Raw genomic sequence first — 16,236 nt, forward strand, 5'->3', positions numbered from 1 at the left:
TTCTAGCCACAAAGGAGTAATAATTAAACTTGCCTTTGGGGAAATTTAGCCTGGCACAATCAGACAGATTGGACTGGGATAGAGTGGAGCCTAGAGCAAGGAAACCTAAGTGAGAGGCTGTTGCAATAATCAGGGCTGAAATTGCTGAGAAATATGATTATGGGAGTTAGTAATAGAAATGTGTTAAAGAGCAATATTTTTAAAATCTTAAAAGAGACAGAATTTGAGACAGGAGCATCCTGGTAAACAGTTGCGACTCTTATCCAATAATCATATATAAAATTCGATCCTAATTCATAAAAAAAAGTAGGAAGGTAGAAATCAACTCCAATGAATACAAATATACATATTTGTGTTACCTATTAGCACATAAGAGCTGTTTAATGTTGGCAATGTAAACTTATTGCACCATCTGAATGGACTCACTTGAAAGAGTAAGGTTTGCTTTATTCCCTCAAGATCAAAAGATTGCTCCTAGGAAGCCCCAAAAGGCAGGAACTCTCTGGAAGAAATACCATGCCTTGAAGCTCCCTGAAGTGTGCCTTTGAGTACCATTAGCAAAGGAGAGATGGTTTGCCTCAAGTTTCATGGGAATATACAAGGAGAAAGGTCATTGCTAAGGCAGCCATGACTCAAACCACCTAGGGATAGAATGCCTGAAATCAACACCTCCTATAAGATTGGAAACAACAGAAAGAGTAACACCAATCACAGCCTGTTTTGGCAATTTCCAGCACTAGCTGAGCCACTGAGACATCCCTAAGATGTAACAACCCCAAGTCATTGAAGTCGACCACATGTAACATCCCCATGAGAAATTCAGCTTGATGACTGTAGAAACACAAGTAATACTGGCAAAAGAGACATCTCCAAAAACATAGATTGAAATCCGGTTATTAAAACCAGGTAGCAAATAACTGCAAGTCACCTGAAGCTATATGTTTAATCATCAAGGTAAAATAGTGGTTACTGAAGCTTTTTAAAGGCTAATGTTCCTTTCTGAAGATTCCACAGAGATCCTAACCAAAAATAGCAAGAGAAAATTTATTCTCATCCTCCATGCTTGTGGTATTTCAGTGGCTATTGGAGCTTAAGTGTGGTTCAATCTCTGTATTTGTTCTCAAATCAATTTTACTGTGATGCAATAAAGAAACGACGTTCTTAAATGTCATTCTCAATGATTATTCTAAAATACCACAGTACTCCAACACAATCTCTGGCTTTTTGTGTGTGTGCATGGGCTTGTGCATTCACGTTTTTGTGTGTGTCTGTGCGTGCAAGTGTGTGTACACGGGGCAACCATCTCTCCTAGCTGGAACATACATTAAGTTGGTACAAAAGTCATTGCAGTTTTTGTAATTACTTTTACAATGGACAAAAGCACAATTACTTTTGCATGAACCTTATATACACGTGTGCGTCTGTGTGCGTGTATGTATGTATAAAACTCTAACATGATGTTTGTGTTTGGCTAGCTTCACATTTGTTGTTTTCAAGAACAAACAAAACTTGTGGTCACAGCATCTAATTTAGTTTTTTTTTTTTTTTTCTGTTGTCATCTTCTATCAGTTTTCCCTCACTGTAGAAAAGTGAGGAAAAGACTGAGGAAACAAATGTGTGACTGTTGGACTAATAGCTACAATTGTATGTACTGACACTATTTAAAATTAAAATTGGGCTTTTTTTTTATTTTTTTTGAGTCACTCTAAAATTGTAGAAAAGAAATCCTAAGTATACTGTCACTAAGCGCAAGAAAGGGCCTCCAGCCTCTATCAGTTTGTCAGCAAGAAATAATTTTGAACATTTACTGTAACTAGTACTGTGCCATATAGCATGTAGGCCATTCAAGCTAGTAAGATATTATCACCATGCTAGCAGAGTTTCCTGTTTTGATTTTCCTCATTTCTTTACATACAGAAAGCTATGTGCCTAAGTGAAGCAGTACGAACCAATAGCTGTAGTAAGCCCAGCTCATTAATGATGCTGCGTCGCAGGCACCCAGAGGAGAAGGTTGAGAAATGAGTCTTTCTTTCCTCTCTAGCTGTCCTGCTCTCTCTCTCTGTAACATAGACATACCTGGAGTTTTATGTCAAGAATATTTTATCACTGATGAAAAATAACATGATAATCTCATAAAGTTGATGAACATTACTGGTTACAACAGAAAAGTGGAAGTTCATCATTTTATACAGTGTAGAAAATGTCTATTTCTACTCCCAAAAGGGTTGGTCAGTTTTAATTAGTAATCCAATTAGGAAGCCCTAGTAAAACACGTATGTTCTTAAGAGCAGGGTACGTCTCTGCCCAAAAGCTATGAGGTATATTTATATTTGAATATAAATTATATGATGTAGCCTGTCAGTTCATTGCTGCCATGGAACATGCAAGAATTCAGTTTATTCAGGATGCTATTATATTCAATTTCTATATAAAAAGCAATAGGCAAAAAGAGATTAAATGTGCTAAGTGTTGCTTTCAGAGCGGGCTTTGTATTCACAGGTGAGCATTAGGCAGTGCAAATCTCCTTCCTTTGGGACAGGCCATTTGCATTGTAAAAACACCACCACATGATTTGCACAAATCCTTGCCTACCCACCACTGCACATCTTTATACTATCATAATATGGCTTTGCACGAATGGAACCCAGGAAGTTTTGACTATGTTTATGTATCTTCAGCCTAATATTTTTAATGTGGAAAAAGTAAACAAAGCAGGAATATGTATTTAATCTGGCAGCCTATTTTCTTGTTGTATGAATATGTAAAAATTCACCTGTTCAAACTTTGCACATGATCCCACAAGAAGAGCACCACTGACAGGTTGGTGGACTGGCTGTATTCTAGCATTTTCTGGTTAAGCACATTCACAAATCCCGAAATGTACACTGAAAGACTTACCTGCTACCACAGGCAACCAACTCTAATTATAAGGAAAATATTGATTATCTACCAAGCGCTTTATGCTTTATATAAATAAAAAACTGTGCAACATAATCTCTGCCCTCAATCCTGAAGATTTTCAAGTACATGGTATCTGTTGGGGTAGTTGCAAGATATGGAACATATTTAGGTGTAATTACTGTTTTTAGTTTGTAGGAAAAACCAAATTACCTGCTGTTTCAAAGAACATTGGTTTTTATTCCCTTGGTACCAAATCAATAAAAGTCCCTCCAGCACAGCAGCTGTTGCTTAATGGCCCTAAAGAGTTAATGTGCTGCCTAAATTGAACATAGTTCAGTGTCTACACCAAGTGGGCCCTCAATTAGTGTTGATGGATTGACTTTCTTACAGATGGTAAAAGCTCAATTTATAGAGATGGATCCTATGAGACTGAAATCAATAATTTAAGAAAACCGTGTTGAATTCCACATTTGTAGCAATACAATATGTACAAATATAAAAACTATACGTATTTGTATCCATTGTTAAAAAAAGATTATTTTTGTTCCCTGACAGATGCTAATAGATGCTCAATAGCTTTAAGTAACAATCTAAGCATAGGCAGACCATAAAACTTGTATAACTTACATGTATATATTCTGATTGTGATATAGGAGTGATTATAAAGAAATCGAAAAGCCAAATATCCGAAGATGTAAGCATCACTGATTAGTAATAATAACTTTTAATCACAGTAATAAAAATTGCCCAGTAGTGAGAAACATTCTATTTGAATTGCTTATTGTAGATCATCTCTAGTGTATAGATTTTTATAACTTTCTACATTATTTTATACTATTCTTTAAGGCAGATAAGCATGTTTTCAAAGATGTACCCGAAGCAGTCATTTAATTTGAAAGCATAATGAACTTCCTCTCTAGCCTCCATCAGGGTGGTATGGTTTTACCACCTGATCAGGTGACAGATGAGAAAGCATCTCCTTAGTCAAAGCAGAATTTTAGAGCATGAGGGAATGGACTGCTGGGTACTTCAGCAGAGCATTACTCTTGCATCCTATGTCCAAACCAGAGCTGTGCTCAACGTTTGAAAAGTTTGAACATATAAACTGACAAGTATCTACTACCACAAGATGGGAAGTGGAATTAGTTCAGAGAGCAAGGAGTCAGCCAAAAGATCAAAAGAACTGGAGAAAAAGCTTCAGGAGGATGCTGAGCGAGACGCAAGAACTGTAAAGCTGCTACTATTAGGTAATTTCTTTTCCCTTTTGCTTTCAAAAACCTGACTTTTTTTTCAGTTGTGATACATTTACTTTTCTCAAACTTTAATTTCGAGTATATTATCATATGGGAAATTTATTATAAAATGTGTTTGGAAACTTAAGGAAACTTTATTTGTACTCTTATCAATATTTAATAATTTTTCTGTTTAGTATTTTATTACATGTTTTTATTAAGCAAAGAGGTAAATATTTATCAGCTTATTTCTGTCAATAATATGATTTCCTCTTATTAAAAGAAAAATCAGATACATTTATTATTTTGTTGCACCCTAATCATTTTCTGAATGTCAGCTTTTTAATACTGAAAGCAATCCTTTAGTTACAATTTATAAAGAGTTATATTATTTTGTTTAAACAGAAATATGTTGAGTTGTTTGACATTGAAGTTAATATTTGTTATTTACTTGTGCAGTTAAAAATCAATTAGTCAAGTTAGAGAATAATGATAAGGTACTTCAAATTATATTAATAATATTACTTAGGCTCCTGAATACTGCCTGCAATATTGCCTGTACACTTGATAAATACTCTACCTAAATCCTTTTAGAACATTTATAGATTCATTCAGGTCAGGATTTATGTCTCTTATTTTTTTCCTTCTCTCAAAACTCAACACAGTGTTTTACCTTGACTATAAATTCAATAAATGTGCAATTAATTGAAAGAATAAAAATAATCTGTATGCAGATGTTTTCTATAAAGCATAAAACATTTTATATGAAGCATAAAACATTTTACGTACAGTTGTCACTGAAACAGAAATATGTTTTTGAAATAAAAATGATGACCTATGTAAAGAATACAAAACAAGCACTTAATTCTGATTCAGTTATGAGTTGTACGTTCTCCCTGATTTTGGTTATACACAAAAGGACTTCATTTTATTTCAGAATTGTGCATATTTCACATAACACATTTCCTCATATTGTAAGTATTTAAACACTTAAATACTTAATATTAAATGAATTAAATACTTAAATGTATTGAAGTATTCTTTCATTGTGTCTCATTTGCTCCCAGTGGCAAGAGTGTTTCAGAAGCCAACTGTGGGATTCCCAGCATTTGCTCCTTAAAGGAAAGGAAACATTCTTGCCACTTACACACAGGTTCTGTGCCAGCACACAGGCCCAGAGCACTTGTCAGTAACCACCCAGAGATTGGTAACTTAGAAAGATGTAGGTTAAGTGCTAATGACACCAGGAAATATATGCTTCCTAACACATCAGATAATTCTCTTAGTTTCTGAGCAAGAGTGAAAGTAATATGGACACAGGCAAAGCAAATGAAAGGTAAAAGGGAAAGATAAGCATTCCTACAAATGCATTTTTATATTCCTCTTGTACTAAGATCAATGGCATAAGAATGGTGATAGAATGTATTAAAAATCTCCATGTTTAAATAACATTTCAATAGATGTGTGTTTTCAATATACCAATTATCTATTTTGTTACATATTCTCTTATTTTGTAAAAATACAATTGGAAAGCCAAAACAATGAAAGAGCTAATACCACAATTTATACTAAGACAAAAACTATTAAACATGCCAAAAGCAATGACTCTTGAGATAAGCATATCAGAGCTGCCAGTCAACTAGAGATTCAGTTCTGATGGAAAAGAACAAGGTAGAAAGGTGGTTCTAGGGGCAAGGGTGGTTGGGGGGAACAAGGGGAAAGGGAGTTGTTGGTCAAAGGATACAAAATTACAGTTAAATAGTAAGAATAAATTTCAAGAGATCTATTGTACAGCAAGGTGACTAAAGTTAATGATGATATATTGTATTCTTGAAAAATGTAAAGAGAATGGGTGTTATGTGCACTTACCACAAAAATAATAACTGTGAAGTAATATATTTGCTAATTAGCTAGATTTAACTATTCTACAGTGTATTTTTACTTTAACATATTGTGTTGTACACAATACAAGCATGCAATGTTATTTGTCAATTAAAAAATAAATTAAAAATGTTTAAAAAGAATATGTATAGATGACTGAAAATACATCACTGAAAATTGAGTCAAAAAGGTTCAGTGTAATGATGGACAAAATAGAGATTTTTTTTTTTAATTTGGAACTGAAAATCAACAGACTACTGACATATATGGAGTTCCAGAATTAGTAAATTTCACAACTCCACAGAACCATTGACTGGGACCCAACTTATTGTATGCAATGCTATCAAATGAAAAATAAATCAGATCAATTATTTTTAGACTTAAGTGGTGGTTAGATCAAGGCGAAAGAGCAACATTTGTACTGGAAGTATAAAAGAATCATTAGTGGGACTATTACATGTTTTACTTTCCCAAGGTGATTACAATTTTATACATTCAGTTTCATCATTACTATGTAAAATACCTGGATTTATTTGGTTCCAACACGATGTTCACTAAACTCCTTTGTCACATTTTATTTATACAAAATAAACGAAATTCTCTTAAGTTGTTCCTATTTCAATTACATTACAAACATCTGACTAAGTTTCCCTTCTGGAGTCCCATCTGAATTCTACAAATGATGATACAATTATCAAATTCATAACAGTCTTATAACAGCTCTACTTCATTCTCATGTTTGGATTGAATTCAAATCTTGAAACTGTAATTTTCATATTCAATTTGACCTCATTAAGACATTATAAAAGTGTTCAGTTGAACTAAACCAAAACTTCCTACTCTCCCACCCTCAAATCTCCTCACCAGTGAAATCTATTTAATTTTTCCCATAATTGAAATGATGTTCTCATTTATCAGTGTGGTCTGAACGGCACTTTTAAGTTTATCAGTGAGTACATGTCACATGGGACTAATCAGTTTAACCTCAGTAGTGACCAGATCCTGAGTCAATACCTACATTTACAAAAATAAGAAATCTAAAAACCACTTTTGACAGATATTTTTCCTGTATGTTGATCTTCATCTAATGAATTTCTAGAAGTTTAAACTCATAACACCAACTTTCCACATTTAACATGTACTGCAAAGCAGATGTAACCATTTGGTATTATCAAACACAAGATTTCACTGAATCTGAAGAGCTATCAAAGTGCGACTTTACAATTAAAGGATCATCTTGCAGACAGATGCCTTTTTTATTACACCTTTCAGACCTTCAGTAAAATTACAGAACAGATGCCAAATCTGTGTTTTATTTTAGCAAAAAGTAGGCTTTTAGGAAACACTGGAGATGACTCACACATTGCTGAGCACATTTGATAACTGCAATCAAGAAAATAATGTCATATGCTTTAAAAAATTCACTTGCAAAGATATTCCAGAAACAGCACATTTTAATAAGAAAAGCAAATTCTAATGGATAAAATATTCTCATTTGTATCTAAGTACGTTTTTAAAGTTTTATTTATAAATGTTTCATTCAATGGTATTTTTATTCAAAGTAATACCTATTATTTAATTGTAAACTCAATATGGATCATGTTTCCATTTTTCCTTTCTTCTCTCTTTATGCTTATTATATCAAATTTCGGTTTGAGTTTATTTTGCTGCATCAGTTTTGTTTGTGTTTTTGCAAATTTCCATCACATGGGCTGGTTAGATTTGAAGCCCCATGGAAAGTATAGGGAAAAAATTAGCTTTCTTTTTTCTTCATATTCAAAATACCCTCTGTGACATTTATATATATAATTAGTATTTATTCTACAAAGTTTCACTTTTAGCTAGTGATTTCCAGCATTACCATGGGAAGTTCATAATAGATGTTCTTTTCTTTTAGTTCTAAAACCCTTTATTTTTATTTTTTCTTTGTGCTATATTGTAAGCATCACACTATTATTATTTTAACGATGTAATCTGAATTTACTGTTTTAAAATATTATTCCACTTTTCTGCCTTTTAGAAACATGAATAGGGATGGGGTCTAGAGATCAAAAACTACTTCAAAGGTAATATATTTATTGTAGTTAACATTTTCAAGCTTTTCAAATGGTTTCACTTATTCAACAAATGGGTATTCTGGAAGGTATGTAGTAGGAGAATTATGATTTTGATGCTATCTAAAGGCTTGTCACAAAATAATCAATAAAATAAAACTTACACAGCAGAATTAGCTAAATAGGTTTAGCCATGGAGCAGAATGAAGAGAATACAATTTAATACTAGAACAGAATGTATTTTTAAACCACCTGAGGTAGAAATTGATTTATTAATACCTTCATCAGGTGTAATGTGTTTTGTATTTCCCAGAGTGACTTTAGGCTAGTCACATAAACTCAGAGAAATAATGGATGTCAAAGTGTTTTGTAACTTGTAAAGGTCTAGACAAATGTAGTTTATTCTTTGGCATAATAGATTCCCAAATCTGAAATAAATCAAATGTCAATAAATGTGTATCATTATTCTTCCATTGTCTTTCTTTTACATGCAACTAAGAGAAGTGAGGACTCAAGACTCAGGTTAAATTAAAGTGACTATTTTTATCCTATGTGTGCTTTTTAATCAGTCTTTATTCTTTTTAATTATCCCTAGATATAAATGGGAGAGATTCCAGGAAACTAGAGTTGTTTCTGAGTTACTGGTTATACTACAAGTTTATCAACTCTAAGAAATTCTATTTTGAAATTTTATTACACTAACATAGTCCATGCCTGTCCATGGATAAGATCAGATAAACACATTCTTTGGAATAATTACATATTAGGATTAACCAATAAGTCCCCTTCTGGTCACTGGTAATAAAAGAAGAACCTTCTTAACAACATGTAAAACAAATTCCCAATAATGTTTCCAACTTTTTGTTTTGCTTTATGTATCCGAATTAAAACCATTCTTTCCTTACTCCGACAATAGTACGTTTTTATTTTAAACATATTTATAAATACTGCAAAACATTTTTATATAGCATAATGGCTACAGTTAATGACACCATATTGTATTCTTGAAAAATGTTGAGAGTGGATAAGTATTCTCACCATAAAAATAACTATGCAAGGTAATGCATATGTTAATTAGCTAGATTTAACTATTTCACAATGTATATATATTTCAAAATGCCACGATGTACACAAAAAATACATACCATGTTCTCTGTCAATTTAAATCACCAAATTATTTATTTTATGTTTCTAGAGGTATCCAATCTTTGGGATGCATGAATGTTCTTAATGCAAATCTTTAAAACTGCTTCTCAGTGAAGTGGAAAGAAAACTTTAGGCAGAAAAGACCTACTTGGAGAGTTTAAATTTTTCTCCAAAATGCAAGGGACTGCTTGCACTACAACAATTTGAAAGTTCCAGATATTTACAGTTTACAAAAAAGTTGTCAAATATTTACAATGTTGCATTTATCTATAAGAATGGCCCAGGGCAGCATCAAATCGTTTCCAATAATGTCCCTCCTTCAAACAAGCAAAAGCACATAGACAAATAATTTGTGTATATTTGACTGATTGCTTTAGATGTATTTATCTCAATTGACCAACACATCTTAAAAACAGGCTCATAACGCACTCACGTAAAAGATGCAAACCATTTAGTAAAACATTCTACACTTCGCCAAATGATTGTATTTGCTAAGGAAGTTGAAAATTCTGTCTTGCTGACAATGACTCTTGCTAACTACAGTTTAACAAGCTCTCTAGTAATATTACAGAACATATTTATATTCATGTATTTTCATTCAAGCATGAATTATTGACTCAAGACAAACATTGTACCTTTAAAAATATTTACATAAGCAACACGAGCAGCTTAAAAAAGTTATTTACCTCTCCATACTGTTAGAAAGGAAAGGTAGCAAAACATTGGAAAGTGTAAGGACTCCATGATCTGTTTCACATAAAATAAAATATACTTCCATTTAACGTATTAGACCCAAGTTCAGAATCCATACCCCTATTTATTAGTTTTGTGCAAAAGTAATTGCAGTTTTTGCCATTACTTTCAATAATTTCCCTCCAAATACTGGTGTGCAAATACATCAATGTAGAATTTGAACCTGAAGAAGTAGGATTAAAGGTGAAACTAAGTTTAAGAATCCATAAGATATGAGAAATATCCATTCTGTTTATTACAAGACGCAGTGCTAATTAAAAAAATGAGGAAGTGATGAGTTTGATTCCTGTCTCAGTATTTTACATTCCAATAGAATAAATTTACTACTTAAAATTGTTAAAGATATCTAGAAATATCACTCTCTAACCAGAATTTTATATTCTATTATCTCTCATACTTTTCCCTATTTAGTGAATTAGTTGCCTGATTTAATCTACTTCCTTTTAAACAGGGCCAGCCATTTCAGCTGTGTTCCTCCTAAAATTCAGGAATATTTCACCTCCTTAATCTATGTTAATTGACATTCAAACCCTCAACCCTGGATAATCCCTCAGAGTTCTCCATTTACCATTGTCCTAATATACTTCTCCCAACTGATTTTCTTGAAAGTAATGCTGTTTAACAGCTTTTTCAGTTCTTAGTGCTGATCTAACCCTGATACCTCTGTAAATTCTTAATTTCCTTCATTCCCAGATGTTGTAGAATAAAACAATATATCATTTTCAGTCTCCTAGCTGACACATATCGTGTTTTAAATTTAGCTGGGCCAAAAATTATTTTGCTTATTCTTCATTTTCTTCTAAAATGCTCCAAAGGCAGCCGATCCCACATTTCCAACATCACTTTCATCGTGACTCTGCCCACAACCTCATCCGTGATGCTCACTAATATACAACAAAACAATTCTAAATGATCATCTCCAAATCTCACTAAATATTCATGTATTCTCTTATATTTTCACTACTTTTAAAGAAGGAGTATTCCATTTTCATTTAGATTAGTTTCAGCCTTTTTGCTAAAAAAGTCTATCACCTTTCATATCTTAAAACTTTTGTTCCATCAATTATTTTTTCATTTTGCCATCTTCAAAATTCTCTACTGGCTTTTTCTTCATGGAAAATACAGATGCTTCCGTTCTTTAGTCTAAGAAATTTTACTTGACTTCAACGCACCCTTGAATTCACCTTATATAGATATCTTTTAAAACGTTTTTATACTGAAACACTTCTCAAAGGATGCTATGCTCACTGCTTCTATTTTCTTATCCTCTTTAGTCTCTTTCATTAATTGCAATGTAAGTTGTATATATGCTCTTCTCTACTAAAAAATTATCTCTCACAGAGTACAGATTATGGCCAATTCACAAAATTCACATCTCAACAATTTTTCCTTTTTCTTCTTCTTTTTTTTTTTTTTTTTAAGACAGGGTCTTGTCACCTAGGCTGGAGTGCAGTGGTGCAATTACGTCTCACTGCAGCCCCAACTTCCTGGGCTCAAGTGATCCTCCTACCTCAGCATCCACAGTAGCTGGAACTACAGGCGTGCACCACCGTACCTGGCTAATTCTTGTATTTTTTGTAGACACAGAGTTTCAGCATGTTGCTCAGGCTGGTGTCAAACTCCTGGGCTCAAGCCATCTGCCTGTCTCGGGCTCTGAAAGTGCTGGAATTACAGGTGTGGTGCTGGAATTACAGGGGTGAGCCTCCACCCCCAGCAATAATTTTTAAACTAAGTCAGACCTAAACAGTTCTCAATTTTATACCCCTGTATTCCTCTCCTCACTGAAGCTTGCTTCTTCTTTCCATCCATAAGTGGATTCATCTACCATGGTTTGTTCTTAAACCTTGGTGGGTTTTAGTCTATACTCTGTTATACTCTCTTTTGAGGACCTCACACCAGGACTTAATTGATATGACTCTAAAATTCTTTCATTTGCTCAATTTGTTGACCCTTATTCTCAAATTTCTTGTATTTGTCAGTGACCTGATCACACTTTGGGAGATCTCAAAATAATTTCCCAAGTTTATTTTGCTGCCCATGTATTTTTACGTTTTCCATGAGGTACCTTGTTATGTCCTTTCCCATTATATCCATTTGATATTTCAATCCTCCTTAGCTCCTCTATGACTATTCCCTCTCCATTGTCCAAAGGTCAACGTTGCCACAAGATTTAGTTTTGGTTCTATCTATATTGGCATAAATCTTATATTTTTCTCTTTATCTACTTCTTCTGTTATTGCTTTAATCTAGGAGAAAATTTTATGAAATAGATACTACTTTCATGATATAGATAAAAAGAAAATGACAACTTAAGAATATAGTTTGGTTTCCAAATATCAAATGTTTATCTACAGCCAAGCAAAGCCTTTTATTTGTATGTGTCAGTTTTAAGTTAGTGTCTGCATTCTAATTTCTATGAGAACAAAGAACATATCTGCTTTTGTTCTTTATTGAATTATGGCATAGGAAAGGATGCATGTATGGCAAATGGAAGAATGACAGAATCAGAATGTAAAATATTCTTGTGATTTGTTCATGATGGCTAGAACATAAGTATACCTTTGCATGTAGAAATGAGCAAGAAGAAAGTCATTTATATGTTATTGCATAGGAATTTTATTTTGTATCTGTAGTCAATAAGAAGATATTGAAGATTTTTTAACTATGTAACTAAAATGATAATACTTGGCTTTTAAAAAAAAAATCAAAGACTACTTTGGCTATACTATGGCTCAAAGATTTAATGAGGAGGATAAATGTAGGTAGGACAGTTAGGAAACTGTTACTACTGTGCAAATTCTTGATGCATTTCTGAATTAATACAGAAATTATAAGTTTGAAAATAAGATTTGAAGAATGTTAGGAGACAAAGTGACAGAACTTGGTGGCAGACTGCATGTGGATGGTAAATGAAGGAGTGATTGGGGTGGAATTGGGTATGGTTGATTATATTACTCACTAGTATGTGAAATGTAGGATAAATATGAGACTGGGGAAAAGGGAAAGGGGTAATAATTTGGGATATTCAACCCTATGTTTTTTTTAGCAGGACCAAATGGAGATATCTACTAGATCAACAGATGGGTCTGAAAATTAGGAGAGATAACTCTAGTAAGAACTACATACTTGATAAATTCAATCCTCCATTTTCCTTATTTTATATTTTCCTTTTTCCAGATATCCTGTGAGTATACGCAAACTACGTGATTAACCAAGGCCTTTTTAAAAATCATTGTTGCAATATGTATTTATACTAAAAAATAATATACATGACTATTCCCACAATTAATGGACACTTAGACAAATATCTATCTACAACAGACCTGTGTGGGAAAAATCATGTAATTCTGTATTTTAGTGTTGTCATTTTTTAGCCTAAAATCTGTGTTAATAAGAAAAGAAAAATGAAATACCTGTTAAAATGCTTCTCAAAATCCAAGAAAGCTCATATAACATTTTTAAACCACTTTATTGAGGTATGACTGATATGCAAAAGCTATACATATTTAATGTATGCAACTTGATGAGCTTGTAAATAAGTATACACCCGTGAAATCATCACCACAATCCACACAGTAAACTCTGTCACCTACAAAAGTTATTTCCTGTCTTCCTATTTACTATTACTATTATTATTATATAAGAACACTTAACATAAGATCTACCCTCTTAGTGAATTTTTAAGTGTACAGTACAGTATTGGTAACTACAGGCACTATAAATATTATCAGATATTTTTAAAATAAGTATAAAATTGAAATTTGGAATATCTAAATAAAAGATCATTAAAAACAAAAGATAGTACGTAGCCACAATATTCTTTCTCTTAAATGAAACACGCTTAGTTTGACTGATGAGGAATTTTACAGATTCATGATGCTTATTTTATCTATATCACAGAAATAGGTATTTATAGTCATATTAATATATCTGATACGTGTTTACTGATATGACAAACTGAAAATCCGTAATATGTATACAGTATTCATCTAAAATATTTACATTAAATCTAATCATCAGAGAATACAAATAATTGAATATATTTTAAAAATTGTCTTAGAAAAATGCCAATGTCAACAAAACAAAATAACGAAAATATTACAAGGGAAATGTTATAAATTAAAAGACTTTAAATAGCATAACGACAAATGAAAGTGTGAAACTTGATTGGATTATGAATACAAGAAATAAAAAAGGTATGGGAAACATTTTTTTGAAACAATCAGATAAATTTGAATATGGAGTATATAGTATTAGATAACATTTAGAATATATGTTTTCGTAAGCATGGAAATAGTATTTTGGTTTTGTAGAAAAATTGTCTTATTCTTAGAAGATGCATTTTGAAATATTTATGGGTCAAATGTCTCATATTCAGCAAAACAAAAATAAAAATATGTTCATATATGTATATGTAAATTTATACATATATGAGAGAACGCAAACAGGACAAATAATTAATTCAGAACAGTGAAGGATATAAAATGCGGGCTTCTATAGTACTATATTCTTCAACTTCTGTAGGTTTTTAAATTAATTATCAAAATAAAAAGTTTGGGGAAAAATAAATGTGTTACTAATATTTTTGGCAAAAGAAAATGTACAAATTTATCTGCAAATTTATTCATATTGCTTTATAAGGGAATTCTATCTAACAGTCCATGGGCAGAGCATTTCAAAATTACATAAATATTTTTAGAAAATTCTTTTCAATTTATTATTTGACAACCTTGACAACAAAATTTGACAAAGACAATGGCAGGTCAATCATCCTCACAGACATAAATATGAAAAGCAAAGCAAAATATTAGCCAACCGATGCCAGAAACACATAAAATGCAAAAAGGAAAAAGGTCAGGGGGAGTTTTGGGGGAAGAGTGATTATCCCAAAAATGCATTTTTAGAATATGATTAGAACATCAATTAATATTATTCACACTATCAAATTAAAAGAGAAAAATCATAGCAATGGTAGGAGATGCCAAAAAATAATTAAATAAAATTCCTAATCAATTCCTGATTTTAAAAACACCAATTAAAGTAGAAATAGAAGAGAATCTCCTTAGTAGCCGGATAAACTATGGGTAAAAAAACCTTCAGCAATTATCATACCTAACGGCCAACATTTAGCATTGTTGACTATAGATAGTGAACAAGGACTTATGATTAATGGGTTTCCTATTAACAGAACAGACACTAGAGTATGGCATAGTTTCCCCCGTTGACCTTCTTCTCTTCAATACTCTTACCAGGGATTTGGGTGAAGGTGGATAAAGCAGGCATTTCAAACTTGAGATTCAGTTTGAAAGGATATAGTGACAAAACCAAGTTAGAATTCCAAATGACCTCTACTAGCAGAAATGCTTGCCACAAATAAGCAAAATGGAATTTAATAAGTATCTTTGTTGAGGTTCAAAATCAATTAGATATGCATGGTTCGTGGAAGAATCTGGTGGGTAAGAGATGTGAAATAAAACAGAAAAACTTTAATTACCACAAGCTCAATATAGGCAAAAAAAAAAAAAAAAAAAAAAAAAAAAGAAAGGAGGCAAACTAATCACGGTCTTTATTAAGAAAATTACTTATTTATAAACAAGCACCAGGAGTGAGGCAGATCTAGGTGACAGAATGCCAGTGCTGTTCATAAATCTGGTATCTATAGCACAATTTTCAGTACCACATTTCAGAAGGACATTGGCTCTTCTATGGGGTAGGTTCAGAGGACAAATAATCTAAAAATCATGTTCCACAAGAAAGGAGGAGTGGATCATATTATACTTGAAATATTTCTTTAAAAGGATATGAGCACATTCTTCAAATAATAGAAAATTCTTAGAGCTCACTATATATTAGTATATGTTCCAGGTAAGTTATATTTGTAATCTAATCCTCCCAAGTCTTAACCCAATTTTGTAATAGAAGAAACTGACTTTCAGAGAGACTGAATTTGATCAAGACACTTAGTCACAGTCAGAAATTAGTGCAAGCTCATATCTATTTAGTGCCAAAACACGATGAATCCAGCTATGTGAGGGGCTGTCATGTGGAAAGGACAGAGAATCTTGATGTCACTCCATAAAAAGGAGAAATAATACACGGAACAAAATTAAGTTGGCCCAAAAGAGACTACCCTAAAAATCTTTTATACCAACAGTCTACCTGTGAATGACAAGCTGACACAGCAATACCAATACGTCTCTGAAAGTACACTGCTTTCAAGGCCAGGTGTAGGGGGCTCATGCTTGTAATTCTAGCAGTTTGTGAGACTG

The 16,236-nt window shown here is 32.6% G+C and overlaps 1 protein-coding gene across 1 annotated transcript in view; it reads left to right on the top strand.

Annotated features, from left to right (window-relative positions):
* Positions 1–3,923: 3,923 nt before the first annotated feature.
* The window catches only part of GNAT3 (G protein subunit alpha transducin 3), a 55,902-nt gene continuing 43,589 nt past the window's right edge, over positions 3,924–16,236 (top strand). Inside the window, exon 1 of the mRNA XM_001108504.5 lies at positions 3,924–4,148. Within this exon, the coding sequence (XP_001108504.1) occupies positions 4,031–4,148 (118 nt within the window). The 5' untranslated portion in view covers positions 3,924–4,030. The remainder of the gene's footprint in view (positions 4,149–16,236) is intronic.

This window comes from Macaca mulatta, chromosome 3 (genome assembly GCF_049350105.2).
Source record: "Macaca mulatta isolate MMU2019108-1 chromosome 3, T2T-MMU8v2.0, whole genome shotgun sequence".
NCBI classification, from domain to species: Eukaryota; Metazoa; Chordata; class Mammalia; order Primates; family Cercopithecidae; genus Macaca; species Macaca mulatta.